This window comes from Eubalaena glacialis, chromosome 4, assembly GCF_028564815.1.
Source record: "Eubalaena glacialis isolate mEubGla1 chromosome 4, mEubGla1.1.hap2.+ XY, whole genome shotgun sequence".
NCBI classification, from domain to species: domain Eukaryota; kingdom Metazoa; phylum Chordata; class Mammalia; order Artiodactyla; family Balaenidae; genus Eubalaena; species Eubalaena glacialis.
The window spans coordinates 90,497,995-90,514,278 of NC_083719.1; the positions used below are offsets into that span (position 1 = coordinate 90,497,995).

The following is a 16,284-nucleotide window of genomic DNA, read 5'->3' on the forward strand; positions in this document are numbered from 1 at the left end:
ACACAACTACTCTCCAGAAATTTAGAATCCATGTCAATTTTTGAAGTTTTAGTTTTTGTTCTGTAGCTTAGTACCAAAAGTATCCTCTATACCAGCTCTCACGACCTTTATTAGTCTTCCAAGGAAGTCTCTGTTTTGGGGGCCTCAGAGCAAGTGGTAACTGGTAACGCTACTTCTCTAGTTTATAGCCCATTGCCCTTCTAGTAAAAATGGTCAGACGTTATCAAATACACTTAGTTCTATTAAGTCATATAGCAACGAACAACACAACCAGGACAAATTCAGATGTAAACAAAAGTAGTATAAAAGAAACTAATAGAGTTTTATGGAGCTCAGCTTGTTTATTTTATTTAGGTACTATTGCACAAATGATGACAAAAAAACATTCTTAACTTTGAATGAATTGGACTCTGGGAGTTGGAACATTGTTAATGTCATATAAAGACTGTATTCACTTTATGTTTAGGTGTGTAGGGGTCAGCTATCCTATATTTTTTAGTACATAGATCTCCAGATTAAGAGTAGTTGCAAAGATCTGCATTTGGACATGATGTAAATCATGAGATCCTTTCCATATTGGTTTCTTTCACTTAGTAATATGCATTTAAGTTTCTTCCATCTCTTTCTATGTCTTGATAGCTCATTTCTTTTTAGCACTGAATAAAATTCCATTGTCTGGATGCAACACAGTTTATTTATCTATCCACCTACTGAAGACATCTTGGTTGCGTCCAAGTTTTGGCAATTATGAATAATCTGCTGTAAACGTCTGTGTGCAGGTTTTTGTGAACGTGAATTTTCAGTTCCTTTGGATAAATACCAAAAAGCATAACTGCAGGATCTTATGGGAAGAGTATATTTAGTTTTGTTAGAAACCACCAAACTGTCTTCCAAAATGGCTGTACCATTTTCCATTCTCATCAGCAATGAATGAGAGTTCTGTTGCTCTACATCTTCACTAGAATTTGGGCTTGTCCAGTGTTCTGGATTTTGGCCATTCTAGTAGGTATATAGTTATATCTCATTGTTTTAGTTTTCATTTTCCTGATGACATATGATATGGAGAATCTTTCATATGCTTGTTTTCCATCTGTATATCTTTTTTCAACTATATTTTTATCTTGAAAAGCATCCTTGTATTTTAAAACTACTGACCTAGGCATATTTAAAACTACTGAGCTAGGTAATACTACTTAGATATTAGAGTTAGACAGTGCCCACGATTCAGTTACTTAATTCATGGGTCAGAAAGGTGTTAGTGTTAGAGAGATGAGACCAACAGTGGGTGTGGAGAACAGTTGATCATGTACCTGGGACATGCCAAGTCCTTTGACACAGTGGTAGGCTGCAGGCTTATTGTTACCTCATTCCTCCTGGGAGGGGGTCTCTTGGCCATATGGAGGAAAGGGATAAAAATCCTGCTAGAAAATAGGATTAGGACATTCTGAAGAAGACCATCACTACTAACATGGGAAATGCTCGTTTTCTGCCATAGAAAATTTCACTTCGAAGTTGCTAAAGCCTCCATCAGTGATATACAGGCTCTGAAGGGCCTACCCGTGCCCCTCAGCACTGAATGTTAAGAGCTCGGATCCTGACATTGATGCCAGTGGAAGGTGGGGAGCAGAAAGTGCACGTAAATTCTGGAGAGGGAGAGAGACTAAGAAGGAGCAGAGATTCATAAATTTCCAGCTGAGATTGAATTTAATGAGCTGAAAGGTGATTTGACTGAAAAAGTAAAGAAAAATTTGCACCAACCTCTGAACTCTAAGATTTTAGTATCATCTAGTAGCATTGTGATAGAGTAATATTTTCACAATGTTAACTGACGTTCCTCCTCCCTTTCAAGCAGATAATAGCCTACACACATTGCCATGGGGAAGAAATGCAGAGCAGAAAGCCCGTCAATTTTAAGTCTTTTTCTGAATTGTATGTTTAAAAATCCTTGGGCTTTAAGGTAACATGGACAAAAATATTCTCAATAAATCTGTACTAGAGAGCCAAAAGTTTAAGGAAAGTGGGTCTTCTCCTGGAGATTTAAAAATAAATTCCCAGTTAAAGGAAAGAAAGGACTAGAGGGGAACTGTTGAGACAGGAGATCTGGGTGGGTCCCAAAGAGGTGTGCTGGTAGTCATTAGAGCTGTTCATCCCAGGTATCCCATTATATCCAGTCTCTAATTCCATCCAATATATCGCCCCTACTCGAGGAAACATAGTAGGATTGCATTTCTCAGTCCTCTTCAGATTGCACGTGGCCGTATGACTTACACTGACAAGTGCAGTGTGAGTGGGAGTGATACGTGTAACTTTAAGAGCCACGGTGTGACTTGCCACCTTCCCTTCCCACTGGAGTGGTTTTTGTGGGAGCGTATCTTAAGATGAAGCCTCCATCAGCCCGAGTCCCTGAGTGATTACAAGGAGCAGAGCTTCCCTAACAACCTGCGTGGGACACAGAACGATTGAGAAGCTGACATCTGTTGTGTTAAGCAGTTGAGGTTTGGGAGGGGTGTGTGTGTGTGTGTGTGTGTGTGTGTGTGTTAGAGTTCAGCAGGCCTTAAAAATAGAGCCTTAAGTTGCTATCAAAAGTCTAGCTGATGGAGTGCTCAGACTCTGAGGTCAGATTTCCCAGGTTGGAATCCCAGCTCTGCCACTGACCCGCTATGCAGTCTTGGGCAAGTTAATTGCCTTTCTGTACCTGAGTTTCCTTATTTGGGAGCAAAATAAAGAATACTTAAATGGGAAGAATAATAATATTCTGCACAGTGTTATGAGGATTAAATAAGTTAATATTTGTAAAGTGTTAAAGACAGTTTTTGGCACACAGATAACATATAAATGTTAGTTTTCTCCCTCTCTCCCTCTTTCCCTCCCTCTCTCTCTCTCATGTCAGGCCTTCCCTAAGAGATAATCCATGACAAAGAAATGAGCAAAATACTAACCTGCAAGGATTTTAGATAGTAGCTTAATTCATTTGAAGTTTAAAAAAAGTATCAAATGAGAGCCTTAATTAGAATAATAGGAGGCCTCCTTTCATCATAACTGCTTAAGTGCATTGATTGTAGTTATATCTGTGCCCCTGTGAGGTAACTAGTCTTTTAATATTACCCGACTTCCAAATAACTAGCTTCATACGAGTTCCCCTCCCCAATCATGCTCTTCCCGCCCCCTCTTCCCCAGGGAAGGGACCACCAAACATTCAGGAAGAGAGCTAACTAATTAACTTTTAAACTTGGTTTCATCTTCTTACCCACAGCAAATCTAGAAACATCTCTGTGCTATCTGGGTGAGTGCTGCAGGTTTTAAAGCCATCTTTTAATATATTCACTTGGTTTTAAAGACAAAAACCTCCCTGGAACTTTTAACCACGGGCACCACTTTTGCTTTACTGAGTGGCTGCTCCCTGAACTTATCTGAAGCTGCTGTTAGAGGTAGTTGGGGTATATTTCCAAAGATTCAAGTTCTGTGCCAGACCATTAAGCCTTTGAGGTCCAAGAAAAACCACAAAGGATTGCTGGTGTCAGGACTGAGGGAGAAACAATCTTTGAAATATAGGAGAGGATAAAAAGCAAAGCCTCTGCAGGTATGTCTTTCCCAATCAGATAAAAATACAACCCAAGTGGACAATAAAGGCGGGCTTTGCAAAGCTGCTGCCCCGTGGGGTGGAAAAGTAGTCGGGGGAGGGTCACAGAAAGGGGGATAAAAACCATCCTGGTGCATTGAAACCTAAGCCTGATGTTTAATTATAGTGTTACCACAAAGTTCTTTCCAGTCCGTGTTGGTGACCAAAAAGGAACAGAGTGACAAGAGCGCACAGGTAGACATTTTAGAGGATCCTGGGTACAGAAGCTCTGTTCTCTGTTTAGAAAGTCTCTCAAAACCCTCAGTTCTAAATCACAGGTTTCATCTGCATGGCTCATCAAAAGATCACAAATTTCAGTTTTTCCTCCAGGATGCTGACGAGAACATTCAACCAGAAATAAGGTCACTGGCAAAGTGATTCAGAGTTTATTGGATTCTTAAGGTTGTTTTCCAGGGATATTTATAAGAGAAATGTAATTTTGGAAAGAAAAATATATTGTGAATTGATGGCAGTTCTTTCTGGCCCCAGATCTTTATTAAGGCAAAAGCATTGCTGCAATACAGAAGAATTTGAGTCTCAGCTTTAACTTTTTTTCACATAAAAATGCACCAACAACAGTGTTCTGTAGAAAGACCTGGAGTTTTTAATGCCTTTAGTTTTGTGGTTTCCTGATTTGCATAGGGCATTGTGCATAAATATGCAGCGCCCCACTTCCTTGATAAAGATAGGCTTTCCTATTTTATGGGCCTGCATACATTGTACTGAATTTCTCCACAAGAGTCAAAATTTATGTTGAAGGCTGATCCAAGGAAAATTGACTTGAAAGGATTTCTCCAAAAGTAGCAGAAGTGCCCACTTTAATTGTAGTTTCTGAGAGATGAGCTGAGTAGATAAGGTCATAAGACATATAGTAATGACAATGATATGGACACTTTTATTAAAAATCAGGAAATTATAGATCACAGAGAACACTATCCATTTATCATGACTTTTCGTATAGAATTTTCTATTTACTTCCACTCAAGAGATTTGTCATGATTCAAAATGTCTTCAAAGACAACTTTAGGAGGTGGCCTATAAATTTTCCATAGTCTCAGCCTTGCTTTCTGAGTATGGGCATGTGAAACACAGATCTTTTTTTTTTAATTTCTTAAATTAAAAAAATTTTTAAATTAAAAAAATTTTTATTTATTTATTTTTGGCTGCATTGGGTCTTTGTTGTTGCGTGCGGGCTTTCTCTAGTTGTGGTGAGCGGGGGCTACTCTTCGTCGCAGGGTGCGGGCTTCTCATTGCGGTGGCTTCTCTGGTTGTGGAACACGGGCTCTAGGCACGTGGGCTTCAGTAGTTGTGGCTCGCGGGCTCTAAAGCGCAGGCTCAGTAGTTGTGGCGCACGGGCTTAGTTGCTCCAAGGCATGGGGGATCTTCCCGGACCAGGGCTCGAACCCGTGTCCCCTGCACTGGCAGGCAGATTCTTAACCACTGCGCCACCAGGGAAGCCCGAACACAGATCTTTTTTAATGGAGTCTAGTCAGAACTGTATATGACTTCATTTTGCCCAATTCCATGTTTCCTCTCAGCTCTTATTATAATTCCTTTGGGTAAGATATTGTTCAAGCTCTTGGTAAAAGTTTTACATCATACTTCCTTTCCTTTCATCGTCCTTCGTTCCTTCTTTGATCTCATCCTACTCCTCCTTTTCCTCATCCACTGCATTTAACACTGCTATTGAGTACCTTCTAAAATAATAAAATTCCAGACTAAGAAACTTCCATCTTTTTAAGTCTCATTGTGGACTCATGACATAGCAGCAGTGATATGGAGGCTATTAGAGTAGATTTATGCATCAAACAAGAGCTTGTAGGCAAGTGTCTGAGGTCAGTAGTGTTGGGAAACCTAAAGCACACCATCTGCATCCAAAGAATTTACAGACAAGTATGTTGTAAAGACAGGATAGTAGGAGAGTAGGGTAAATTGTTCAAAATCCTACACGACTTTCTCCCTTATAAAGAGTTACCTGGGGCTTCCCTGCTGGCACAGTTGTTAAGAATCCATCTGCCAATGCAGGGGACACGGGTTCGAGCCCTGATGCAGGAAGATCCCACATGCCGCGAAGCAACTAAGCCCGTGCGCCACAACTACTGAGCCTGTGCTCTAGAGCCCGTGAGCCACAACTACTGAGCTCACGTGCCACAACTACTGAAGCCCGCGCGCCTAGAGCCTGTGCTCTGCACAAGAGAAGCCACCGCAGTGAGAAACCCCCGCACCACAACGAAGAGTAGCCCCTGCTCACTGCAACCAGAGAAAAGTGCGTGTGCAGCAATGAAGACCCAACGCAGCCAAACATAAAATAAAAATAAATAAAATAAAATTTTAAAAAGTTACCTCACTCCACCCATACGCAAAAGGGAGGAGAGTTTAAGTGTTTCATTTCTTTCTGTCTGTTTGAAATTTCTTTGTTTCTAAACAGAAATTGTCTTTCAGCAAGTGGGAGTTTATATTAAATTCATTCTATTCATAATGCATTAGAAATCTAAAATATAATTTTCCTAAACCACATTGGGAGAAATATTGAAAACCAGACATGGGATGATATGAAAATAGTATTTGAGTGAAAGCATCACCGTGGGAGACTGGTGTGCATGAGTATGACATTTCTCATTTGACCAGAGTTGACTGTAGAAGCTGTTAAATTGGGTTTACATGGCGCAACCAGAACAACAGTTTAAACACCAGTTGGATTTAATGCTTTTTTTTTTTAACTGAGTTTATTTTTTAAGCAAATAGACGGGATTAAAGGGTCAGGGTGGCTGCGTGATGCACGGAAAACAACTCCAGACCAGACCCATAGTGAGGTTTGGGCACATGGCCCTTAACTCGACCCCATGTAACTTTGACTGCACTTTTGATTTCCCTTTAGTTCTTTGAGGTTGTTTGTGTTTTTCATGATACTCTGTATTGATGAAGCAACTTGAAACATATTTGCCACAGTAAGATAGTTTTCCTTAACCAATTTACTTTTCCAGCACGGTATTTTTTTTCTCATCTGCTTAAAGAACCCTATTGTTTTTAAGGCTAAGCCTCTTACCCTGGCTTTCAATGATTTATGGAACTATCTATGATAAATGTCTGGGGAGGCAGTTAGGGACTCAGCACTCATTCTTATGCCTTTTCTGCTTTTTCCTGTGTGGCAGAGGCTACAAGCCTTGGAACTACATTTTCTAGACCACTTTGATGCCTGTGTTTTAGATAGAGTGACCTTTTGCCTAGTAGTCACACAATGCAAGATTTAGAAAGAAGAAGAGAGGCAGAAGCTATTTTATTCTTACTCTGACACTAGACTATGGGTTTTACAGAGATGAGTTTTTTAATGATCTCTGTTTTTGTTTGCTATTCACCTGCCACAGGCCTGTGGAGGAACTATGAAGCGCTGCTGGTTTTCTGCAGGTTCTTAGCCTCTGGACGTGAGTTTCTGACTCTGTCCAACCCATTCCATAATTTGTAAGCTCTTAATTTCCTGTACTACTGTATTCTTTTCTGTCTTAAATACATAGAACGGCTTCTCTTTTTCTAACTGAACCCTGACTATGTAATATAAACCCTCCTCTAATGAAGATGTCTAAAACCAAAGGTAAAACATGGACTTACTCCACATGATGGTGGACTATCTTGTCTCTCCCTTTTTTCTACCCATTCAAATCCATCTAAGTCTGTCTCCATTGCAACATTTCCTGCTTCTGAGTCCCCACTAAATCCATATTTCTTAACTCTTCCAGTGGTAGTAGCCTGCAGAGAACAATTCCTCAATTTCAATTTTATTCCTCTTTTGTATTGTTCCTTTTTCTTTATCACATTTGTCTCTTTAGTATCCCTCTTTAAATTGTAAGCTCCAAGAGAACCAGTCTATTTAAAAATTTTTTTCTTCTGATTCCTTTACAGAGACAATACAGTATGACATATATAATGTAATTATAATACTAAAAAAAAAGTAAAAGAAAAAAAAACCCTCTGTGGTTTTGTTTTCTAATCGTGAAAGTTATATATACTTATGATACACATATATAAGAAAATAACAGATAATATTCTTAATTTTCTAATTCAGAAAGGATCACTATTAACATATCAGTTAATAACAATCAATTTATTCATGAATATTTAAGTATAACTTGAATTAGGAATAGCAATAAAGTTTTGTATTTCATTTTTTTCTACTAACATCATAAAACAAATATTTTGTCATCATTAAAAACTTCACATAAGCATTGAGATGGTTTTATAGCACTTTACTGTACACGTGCCATCATTTATTTAACAAATCCTCTATTGCTGAATATATATTTAGGTTGTTTCTACATTTTTAACTATAAATAATGTTGCAGTAAAAATAATTGCACAAAAGTCTTCTTAGCATCACAAAAAAAATTCTCAGCATATTATTAAGATTAGAGATATTTAGGGGTTATCTATTAAAATACATCTATTAAAAATAAATAGTATTATAAGTGACTTGCAGAGAGCTATGAGAGTGCAGAGGAGAAAGCAAAGAATTCTTTGGTAGGGTGGCTTTCCTCAGATATTGATTTAGTAAATAGTAAATAAATAAATGATTCAATGAATGAGCAAAACAATCCTGCTGCAAATCCCTTTCATGTATGGCACATAAATAAAATAGTTGAATGCTGTATTTAGAAATGTGCTTTATATTAACATGTGTCATTTATACCTACACAATTAGTTTTACTCTATCCTGAATCTACTATTGATTTTGAAGCTTCTCTTGCATAAAAAGTTGATCAAAGTCTAGTACATATTAGCACTATCAAATAAAGAATCCAGTCAAGGACGTTATCTCACCACTCATTTTAATTTAAGAACAAATCACTTAAGCTCAGTGAAATCCAGACTAGGGTAGATACTGAGGGCCCTAGAAAGACAAGCAGGTGGCACTTTGGCCTTGTGGTCTGCCCGAGTAGAACAGATAGCCTGCCGGAAAAGCAGGAAGGGCAGCACCATGGCGTGTTGATGTGGGCAAATGCAAATGTTCTGGGCTAAAATGGAATTACTTTGCCGCTTAATCATTTTAGGGGCCTGCTCTCTGGACTATACCCTAGATGAGCAATATGATGAGATAATTTCTCAATTGAGGGAGTTGCAGTGGGTAAACAAAGATAGCGATTTCTAAGTTAGCCTCTGGGCAGTCAATACCCAGAATTGGCATTTAGCATATCAGATACTGATAGTTTCTTTTTACCATATTGGTGCTTTTAAAAATGGAAAACCACATCAAATACCAATCTAATATGGCAGAAAATAAAGGTCAAATTTCATATAATAAAGGAAATCAATTTGTTCTGCCGACAATCCCTAGAACTTCAGCGCTCAGGATGTTGAAAGATAGCTGCGTGATGAAAAACATGAGAGGGAGAAGCTTCTTAAAAGTTACAACAAATCTGATAAGCAAGATTTCTTTAAAAAAAGTTCCAGAAGGAAATCCTGAAGGAAGCAAAACACAGCATAAAATAATGTTGGTTTAGGTAATGAAGTTTGGGTTCACCTTGCAGAAACTTGTAGACAGCCTTCTCTTTTGTTTGGCATGAGTGATTAATAGCTGGTTCGGCCCATAATTTGTCATCTCACACACTGGGCTCTGGGCACACTGATGTATGTGCAGCCAACACAGATCTTACTTTGGCACTGGATCTTGACAGGAACAATACTCAAGACAGAGCATATATTCTATTGGTGCGCCGCTCTGGGTGACCTAGGAGTAGGGAAATTGTAGATCTTCCAAAATGCCTTAACAGTAGGTCGCAAATGAGAAGTTCACTCTTGAAGACAATAATAGGAGATATTTTTAAAGACTGCTTAATATGAATCTGGCACTGTTTTAAGTACTTTGCATATATTAACTCATTTAGTCCTCACAACAACCATAAGAGAGAGCCACTGTTATGACCTCCTACAGATGAGGAAACTAACTCATAGAGATAGAACTCAAGGAATCTTCCCAAGTCACAGAGCTGAAATTTCTGGGATGCAGCACAACACTCTTTTCCTTAGAAATCTCTCTGATGACTTCCAATACATGTGTCAACTAAATCTTTACCAATCTGGCTTCAACCATCTTCTCTGTCTCATCCCCTATTACTACACAGTACACTCTATTCTAGGAACTCAGATGATGTGCCATTTCCAAAATTTGTTTTGTCCCACCCTATCCACATCTATCTGACATACTCCTTCACTCTTTCACTGCCTGGCAAGTTTCAACTTCAAAGTTCAACTGAAATATCTCCTATTTCTAAAGTGGTCATAGATGTCTCCTTTGCAGGAGAGCAGAATTATTCTCTCCTCTGTTCTCCAATGCCTTTCTTCCTTGCCCTGATTTAGCACTTACCATGTTGTATTATTTGTCATTTTGACTATCTCTATCTTTCAAGTGGCATTCCTTCAGAACAGGAGCAAGAACAATGTGCTACTCATTTTTTAAAAGATGCCCCATCCGTGGCAGAATGTGTGGTATCAAATATATACTTGATAGGCTTATGTTGAGTTAATAATAGCAAATAAATGGTTAGCAACACAAATGGATTACCAAACACCAGAAGAGTGGGAACGTTACCAGACAAATTAGGAATAAATGGTACTTATTTACTTAAACTTAAAGGTAATACCTGTGTTTCTCATCTAATTACTTTATATATATATACGTGTATATATATACATATACATATGTATATATATATATATATATATACACACATATATACATATGTGTGTGTGTGTATATATATATATACACACATGTATATATCTGGAGTTAGTACCCAAAATTGGCCTCGAGCCATTCTTCCCAGAATGCATCCCCCTGACTTTTGCTTAATTGCTACCTTCAACTTTTTGCTGATGCTTTCAGCAATCCATGTCCCTCTGGTGTAGTCATTTTCCATATTGATCATTGACCATGAGGCCAGAAGAACAGCTACTGGTGAAGGCTCAGCACTCAGTCCTCATCCTTCTCTCCCTCACTGGCCTCTGCTTCTCTGTGCAGTTTATTTCATCCTTCCATGAATATTCATGGACACCTTCTATGAGACATCATTCTATGGGTTTGGTACAGAGATTAGAACAAGAAAGACACAGTTCCCTGCCTCATGGGGTGGGGGGAGTGGGCACTGGAAAAGTGCACAAGTAGCCACTGTTTTGAGGTCTTGGCTTCTCTGCCTCCACTCTTCTGATTCCACTCTTGGTGAGATCAGTTGCCAAGAGTACGAACTTTGGTTGTGATCTGTAAGTGTGAAGGGGTTAGGAGAGGGTCTGGTGTGGCTGGTGTAGCAAGCAAAATCAGAGGGAAGCAGTGTGAGAGAGGCCTGTCTAGCAAGGAGGAAATAGGGAGAAATTCAGCCAGAATCTAGCTAAGCTCTCTTCTAAATGGAAATACTCATCATTTTGAGAACAGCGACAAGCAAAATGCAGGAAAGAAAAATAAATACAATAACAAACAGCATTTATCGTACAATACTGTTCTAAATATTTTGCAAATATTACCTCATAAAACACTATTATATAAACAGTAGTATTTTTCTTATTTTACAGGTGAAAAGACTGAAGTACAAAGAAGTGATGTAAGCAAATGAGTGATGAAGGTAGGATTTAACAAAGGTAGAACAAAAGAGTCCTTGTCCTGAATTATCGAATGATATTGTCTCTTAACAAAATACTTCTTTAAGTAAAAGCAGATGTAAATTATCTTACTACATTACAGGAAATCAAGGACATTTTATATGCCTTGAAAAATGGTTCAGCTAAATTTTAGTTACTGTGAGTTGATTTTCTGGAATATGGATAATTGAAGTATTTCAGCTTTGCTTCCTCTCCCATGTCTTTTGCTCTGCTGATATGACTTATAGGAAAGGAAACAAAGGAGAAAAACTAATTGCACCATTTCATAGAGGCCTAACCACTCAATACTCCTCCATGTCCTGCTGCCAGGCAAATTTTAAAAATTGATACCATATATAAAAAACAATTTTGTGTGAAAATTTGTAGAATTTGTTAGTAGAATTCTGGATGGTCACTAGGGTGGATTATGGGGCGAGGAGGTGGTGAAGCTGAAGACTGTCTTCACATGGGAAACAGGCACTGAGTTTGGGACATAGCAGCTGTAGTAGGGAGTTGGGGAGAGTTCCAAAGACTCTAAGCAGATGGGCATTTACTATAGAATAAATGTAACTACTGAGAAAAATCAGTCTTAATAATGGTTTAGAAAAAGGGTCAACCAACTTTCTCTGTAAAGGGCCATGTGGTAAATATTTTAAGGTTCTGGGACACATGTTCTCAACTCGTGGGGACAACTACTTAACTCTGCCACAGTAGCACACATGCAACTGAGAAAATGCTTGAATGAATGAGTGTGGCTGTGTTCCAATAAAACTTTATTAAAACAGATAGTGGACCAGATTTGGCCTGTGGGCCATAGTCTGTGGGACCTTGGTTTAGGACCATAGGTGAACGAAACACTTGCCACTGAAGAGTTTAACTTGTCTCGCTACCATTTACTGTGCTTCTCTTAAACAGTGCTGAATAAAAAGATATTGGTCAGGGTTCAAAGAAGAACTTCTCTGATTGGAATTCCGAGAAGTTCTACTTTGAAGAAAGGTATCAGGCCAGGTGCTGGAAGTAAATATAAAAATGAAGAAGAATGGCCTAAAGTCCAAGAAAAGGTGTTGGGAAGCAGATAAGGAAGCAACTTTCTCTTTTGAGGGCTCAGGGCCTAGGATCCTGACTGTCAGTTGTAGGAGACAGGGAAGATGCATAGCAATGGCTTCATGATTTAAGGCCTAAAGACCTGATCCATGATTCTTAGAGGAGAAAAATGGAGGAGCCTCCATTGCTAGCTGCAGTGCCATCCCAAGTCTGTCCCAGGATCAAAGGGAGATAGGATAGAGGCCAGGATATTTTCTGAGGCTTAAGTATCTGGTAAAATATGAGGCTGGCATAACTTAACTACCTTAGGATACATAGTATGTAGACTTATTGGTTTCTATATTTTTATACTTTATCTTTCTTTCACTTTTAAATATTCTCCTCAATTTTTTTTTCCATAAAAAGATTCTTTTGGAAAGACTTCAAGTTTCTTCTTCCCTAAACATGTCTTTGCCTAGTCTCCTCTCTGTCAACTACCACTGCCTGCATTCAGGTCCTCAGGTTTCTAGCCTGGATTATTGGAACAGGTTCATAGCTGATCTTGTTGCCTCTGGCCAGAGACTTGGATGACCTCCTCCACTCTGTAATCTATCTAATATGTGAAATCTGACCACTTCTTGCTTCAAGACCTTCAGTGACTCCCCACTATGTACAGAAAAGGGCTCAAATTTATTAAAGCGAAAGAGAGGCGCCTCACTATTTTGCCGTCGTCTACTTCTCCAGAATTCCTTTGCCACTGACTACTTTGAACTTCCTATTTGAGTAACATCAAATGGTTTTTAGTTTCTTTCCATGCTGAGCTCTTTCTTGCCTCTGTACATTTGGGCATGCCAAGATCCTCACTTCTTGACCTGTCTGCCTGACTCTCATCCATCATTTATGGACTCAGAATCCATTAGTTTCTCACAGTCAGTGCACATTTCTCTCATTGTGTTAAAGCATTATTTCCTGACCTTCACCTCAAGTGGATTGTGAGCAGGACCTGTATTCTTATGTCTGTGGCATAGGGCCTGGCATATACTATGTATGTTTTCAAATCAGTCACAAATGAATATGTATCTGTGATAACTAGGTGAACAGAACGCTTTTATGGATGAGATTCACAACAGGGAAAGAGGAAAGAAGTCAAAACTTGGAACAGAGAGAATAGATTGAGCTTGGATACTAATTGCCTTCAGTCTAGGATGAGTTATGGATTAACAATAGATGCAGGGTATATAAGTAAATAAAATACAAGTCCTTCCACATAGCTCCTTCCTATTTTTTTTTTTTTTTTTGGAAAAAATAGCATTTAATATAAGAGTTTGTATGCTGCAGTTTAAGGAGATTTTGGCATCTGTATTAGTCCTGAGCAACACAGGTACTCAGAGGAATGTACTCCTAATTTTTCCCCTCTCTTAATGCTGTTAACTTTTTTTTTTTTAATAAAAAAAATTGTATTTACTTAGAAGCATTCAGAATGTCAACAAAACAGCTGCAACTATTTTTCTTTTTTTTGCAATTACAGAGTGGTATTCAGTTAACAGAACAACAATTATTTCATATAAGCTGCATCAGAGACAACTGAAGATGAAAAAACTACCATCCCCATATATAACTAATTTGTGCTGTGCACCAACAAGAACCTGCTTTAAATTTCCATGCCAATTTACAACCCCCATACTGTACCAGGCAAGGTTAGTGGCTATTGAAAATACCACCAGGACAGGGCTATCTAAAGACACATTCGGTAGTGTGTTAACTATACAAAAAAAGACACTGTACAGTTTAAAAACAAATCTTACACAGCCTTACATTTCAATTTTTTTCTTTAAAAGGAGTGAGTTGTGTACAGGGGGGTTAAATGTTTTATAGACAAGAAAAAAAAAACTGCGCTAGAACCAACTTATTCATCATCATCATCTTCTTCTTCCTCTTCATCCTCTTCATCTTCCTCCTCCTCCTCATCCTCTTCATCTTCCTCATCTTCTTCCTCTTCCTTCTTTTTCTTGCTTTTTTCAGCCTTGACGACTCCCTTTTTTGCTGCATCAGGCTTCCCTTTAGCTCGGTACGCAGCAATATCCTTTTCGTACTTTTCCTTCAGCTTAGCAGCCTTCTTCTCATAAGGCTGCTTGTCATCTGCAGTAGTGTTATTCCACATCTCTCCCAGTTTCTTTGCAACATCACCAATGGATAGGCCAGGAGGTTCTCCTTTGATTTTTGGACGATACTCAGAACAAAACAAGAAAAAGGCTGAAGGAGGCCTCTTGGGTGCATTGGGATCCTTGAACTTCTTTTTTGTTTCCCCTTTAGGAGGGATATAAGTTTTCATTTCTCTTTCATAACGGGCCTTGTCCGCCTTTGCCATGTCTTCAAACTTTCCTTTCTCTTTAGCAGACATGGTCTTCCACCTCTCTGAGCACTTCTTAGAAAACTCTGAGAAGTTGACGGAAGCATCTGGATGCTTCTTCTTGTGCTCCTCCCGGCAAGTTTGCACAAAGAATGCATATGATGACATTTTGCCTCTCGGCTTCTTAGGATCTCCTTTGCCCATGCTTAATTATTTTTCTTCCGCGAGGCACAGAGTCGCCCAGTGCCCGTCCGGCTCTCACTTGCCCCGGCGCTGTCTCTATGGAGCTCAATGTACTGCAATGGCTGTGAGAGCGGGAGCCAGACGCAGCCTCCTAATGCTGTTAACTTTTAATGTTAACCTCTGCCTTGGGTCTGCAGGCATTCAAAATAATTTGTTTGGGCATTTTAATGTGCAGAAAAAGTATATATGGATTCATTTCAAAAAGCCTAATCCTTAAGCCTTTTCTGCTTATCTGTAGCACTTATCTGTAGCACTTATCTGTAGCTGTTGCCATGCTAGCTCATTACCATGGTGATAGTTGGTGGTGCTATCCCTAAAGTTTCCTGTGTAATTCAATAAAAATATCAATAATGACTATTTGTTATTGTTTATGTCTGACATCATGCTAAGCACTTCACATGCATTATTCCAATTAATCACAATAGCTCTATGATGCAAATTAGGAGTCTGAGGCCCAGGGCCACCCAACGGCAGAGCCAAGATTCTGACTCCGGTGACTATGCTATTTATCATCACACTATGCGTTTGCTCTAATTTATTAATTCCCTTAGATTTTCCTCTTTCAGATGGCTTTAGTTAACACAGCCACTGTGAGATCTGCACACATACTGGAAATAGCATGAGCTGCTCATCCCAACCCTCCACTGACTAAGTCAGTTTCTCGTTTCAAGCTCAGACTCAAAACATAGACTCTTTTATGCGATTTCTGGCGGCAAGCAGGTGAAAGGAAGAATTCAAAACCATGTCCTTTGTTGGGAGAAGCACATCAAGTAGTTGGGAGGAAATGGGGCTGCCTTTCTGACATAGTTCCATTCAGCCCATAGTGTAGTCTCTTAGAGAGGAGCACTGAAGTCTTTCCCATTATTGCCTGCCTGGAAAGTGGAAAATTGGGATGTGTGATGTCACAGCAAATGCGGGCATGCTGAAGCCAATATTCCACATCAGTGAAATGGTTCAGGAGTTAGCTAGGCATCCTCAACCCATTTTCACATTTAGTTTTTCTTCAAAAGGATATTGTATAAAATATACAACAATAACCCACATCTTATCTTAAAGTGCTTTCTTCTGACAGTGCTTATTAGCACGTGATTAGAGTTGAAAACAAAATAATCCTTCTTCAGTTGCTGATCTGCAGTGTGAGATGCAGTCAGGTAACCTTACCCCAGGACTAACCAAGGCACAAGTATTTATTAAGCATCTATTAGCAGCCCAACATGAATTTTTGTGCTTTGGATATCAAAAGAGTACTGAGAACAAGGTTTTAGCTTAATCTGAGCAATACACAAGTCAAAACAATGCATTTCAGTGCTTAAATAGCTTGTAGAAACTATGGCAATTGAGAAGACAGATGAATGACAGCTGGACTGGTCGGGCATAGTGGGCAATTGCTCTCACTGCCCACAATCTACTTATTTTTTTTCTAACAACA

General features: G+C 39.0%; 1 protein-coding gene across 1 annotated transcript; it reads right to left on the bottom strand.

Moving 5' to 3' along the window:
• Nucleotides 1-13,773: 13,773 nt before the first annotated feature.
• Nucleotides 13,774-14,951, bottom strand: LOC133089859 (high mobility group protein B1-like). The gene has a single exon (XM_061188045.1). It carries the CDS (start codon nucleotides 14,814-14,816, stop codon nucleotides 14,169-14,171), a length of 648 nt encoding a protein of 215 aa, XP_061044028.1. The 5' UTR covers nucleotides 14,817-14,951; the 3' UTR covers nucleotides 13,774-14,168.
• Between the last annotated feature and the right edge of the window lie 1,333 nt (nucleotides 14,952-16,284).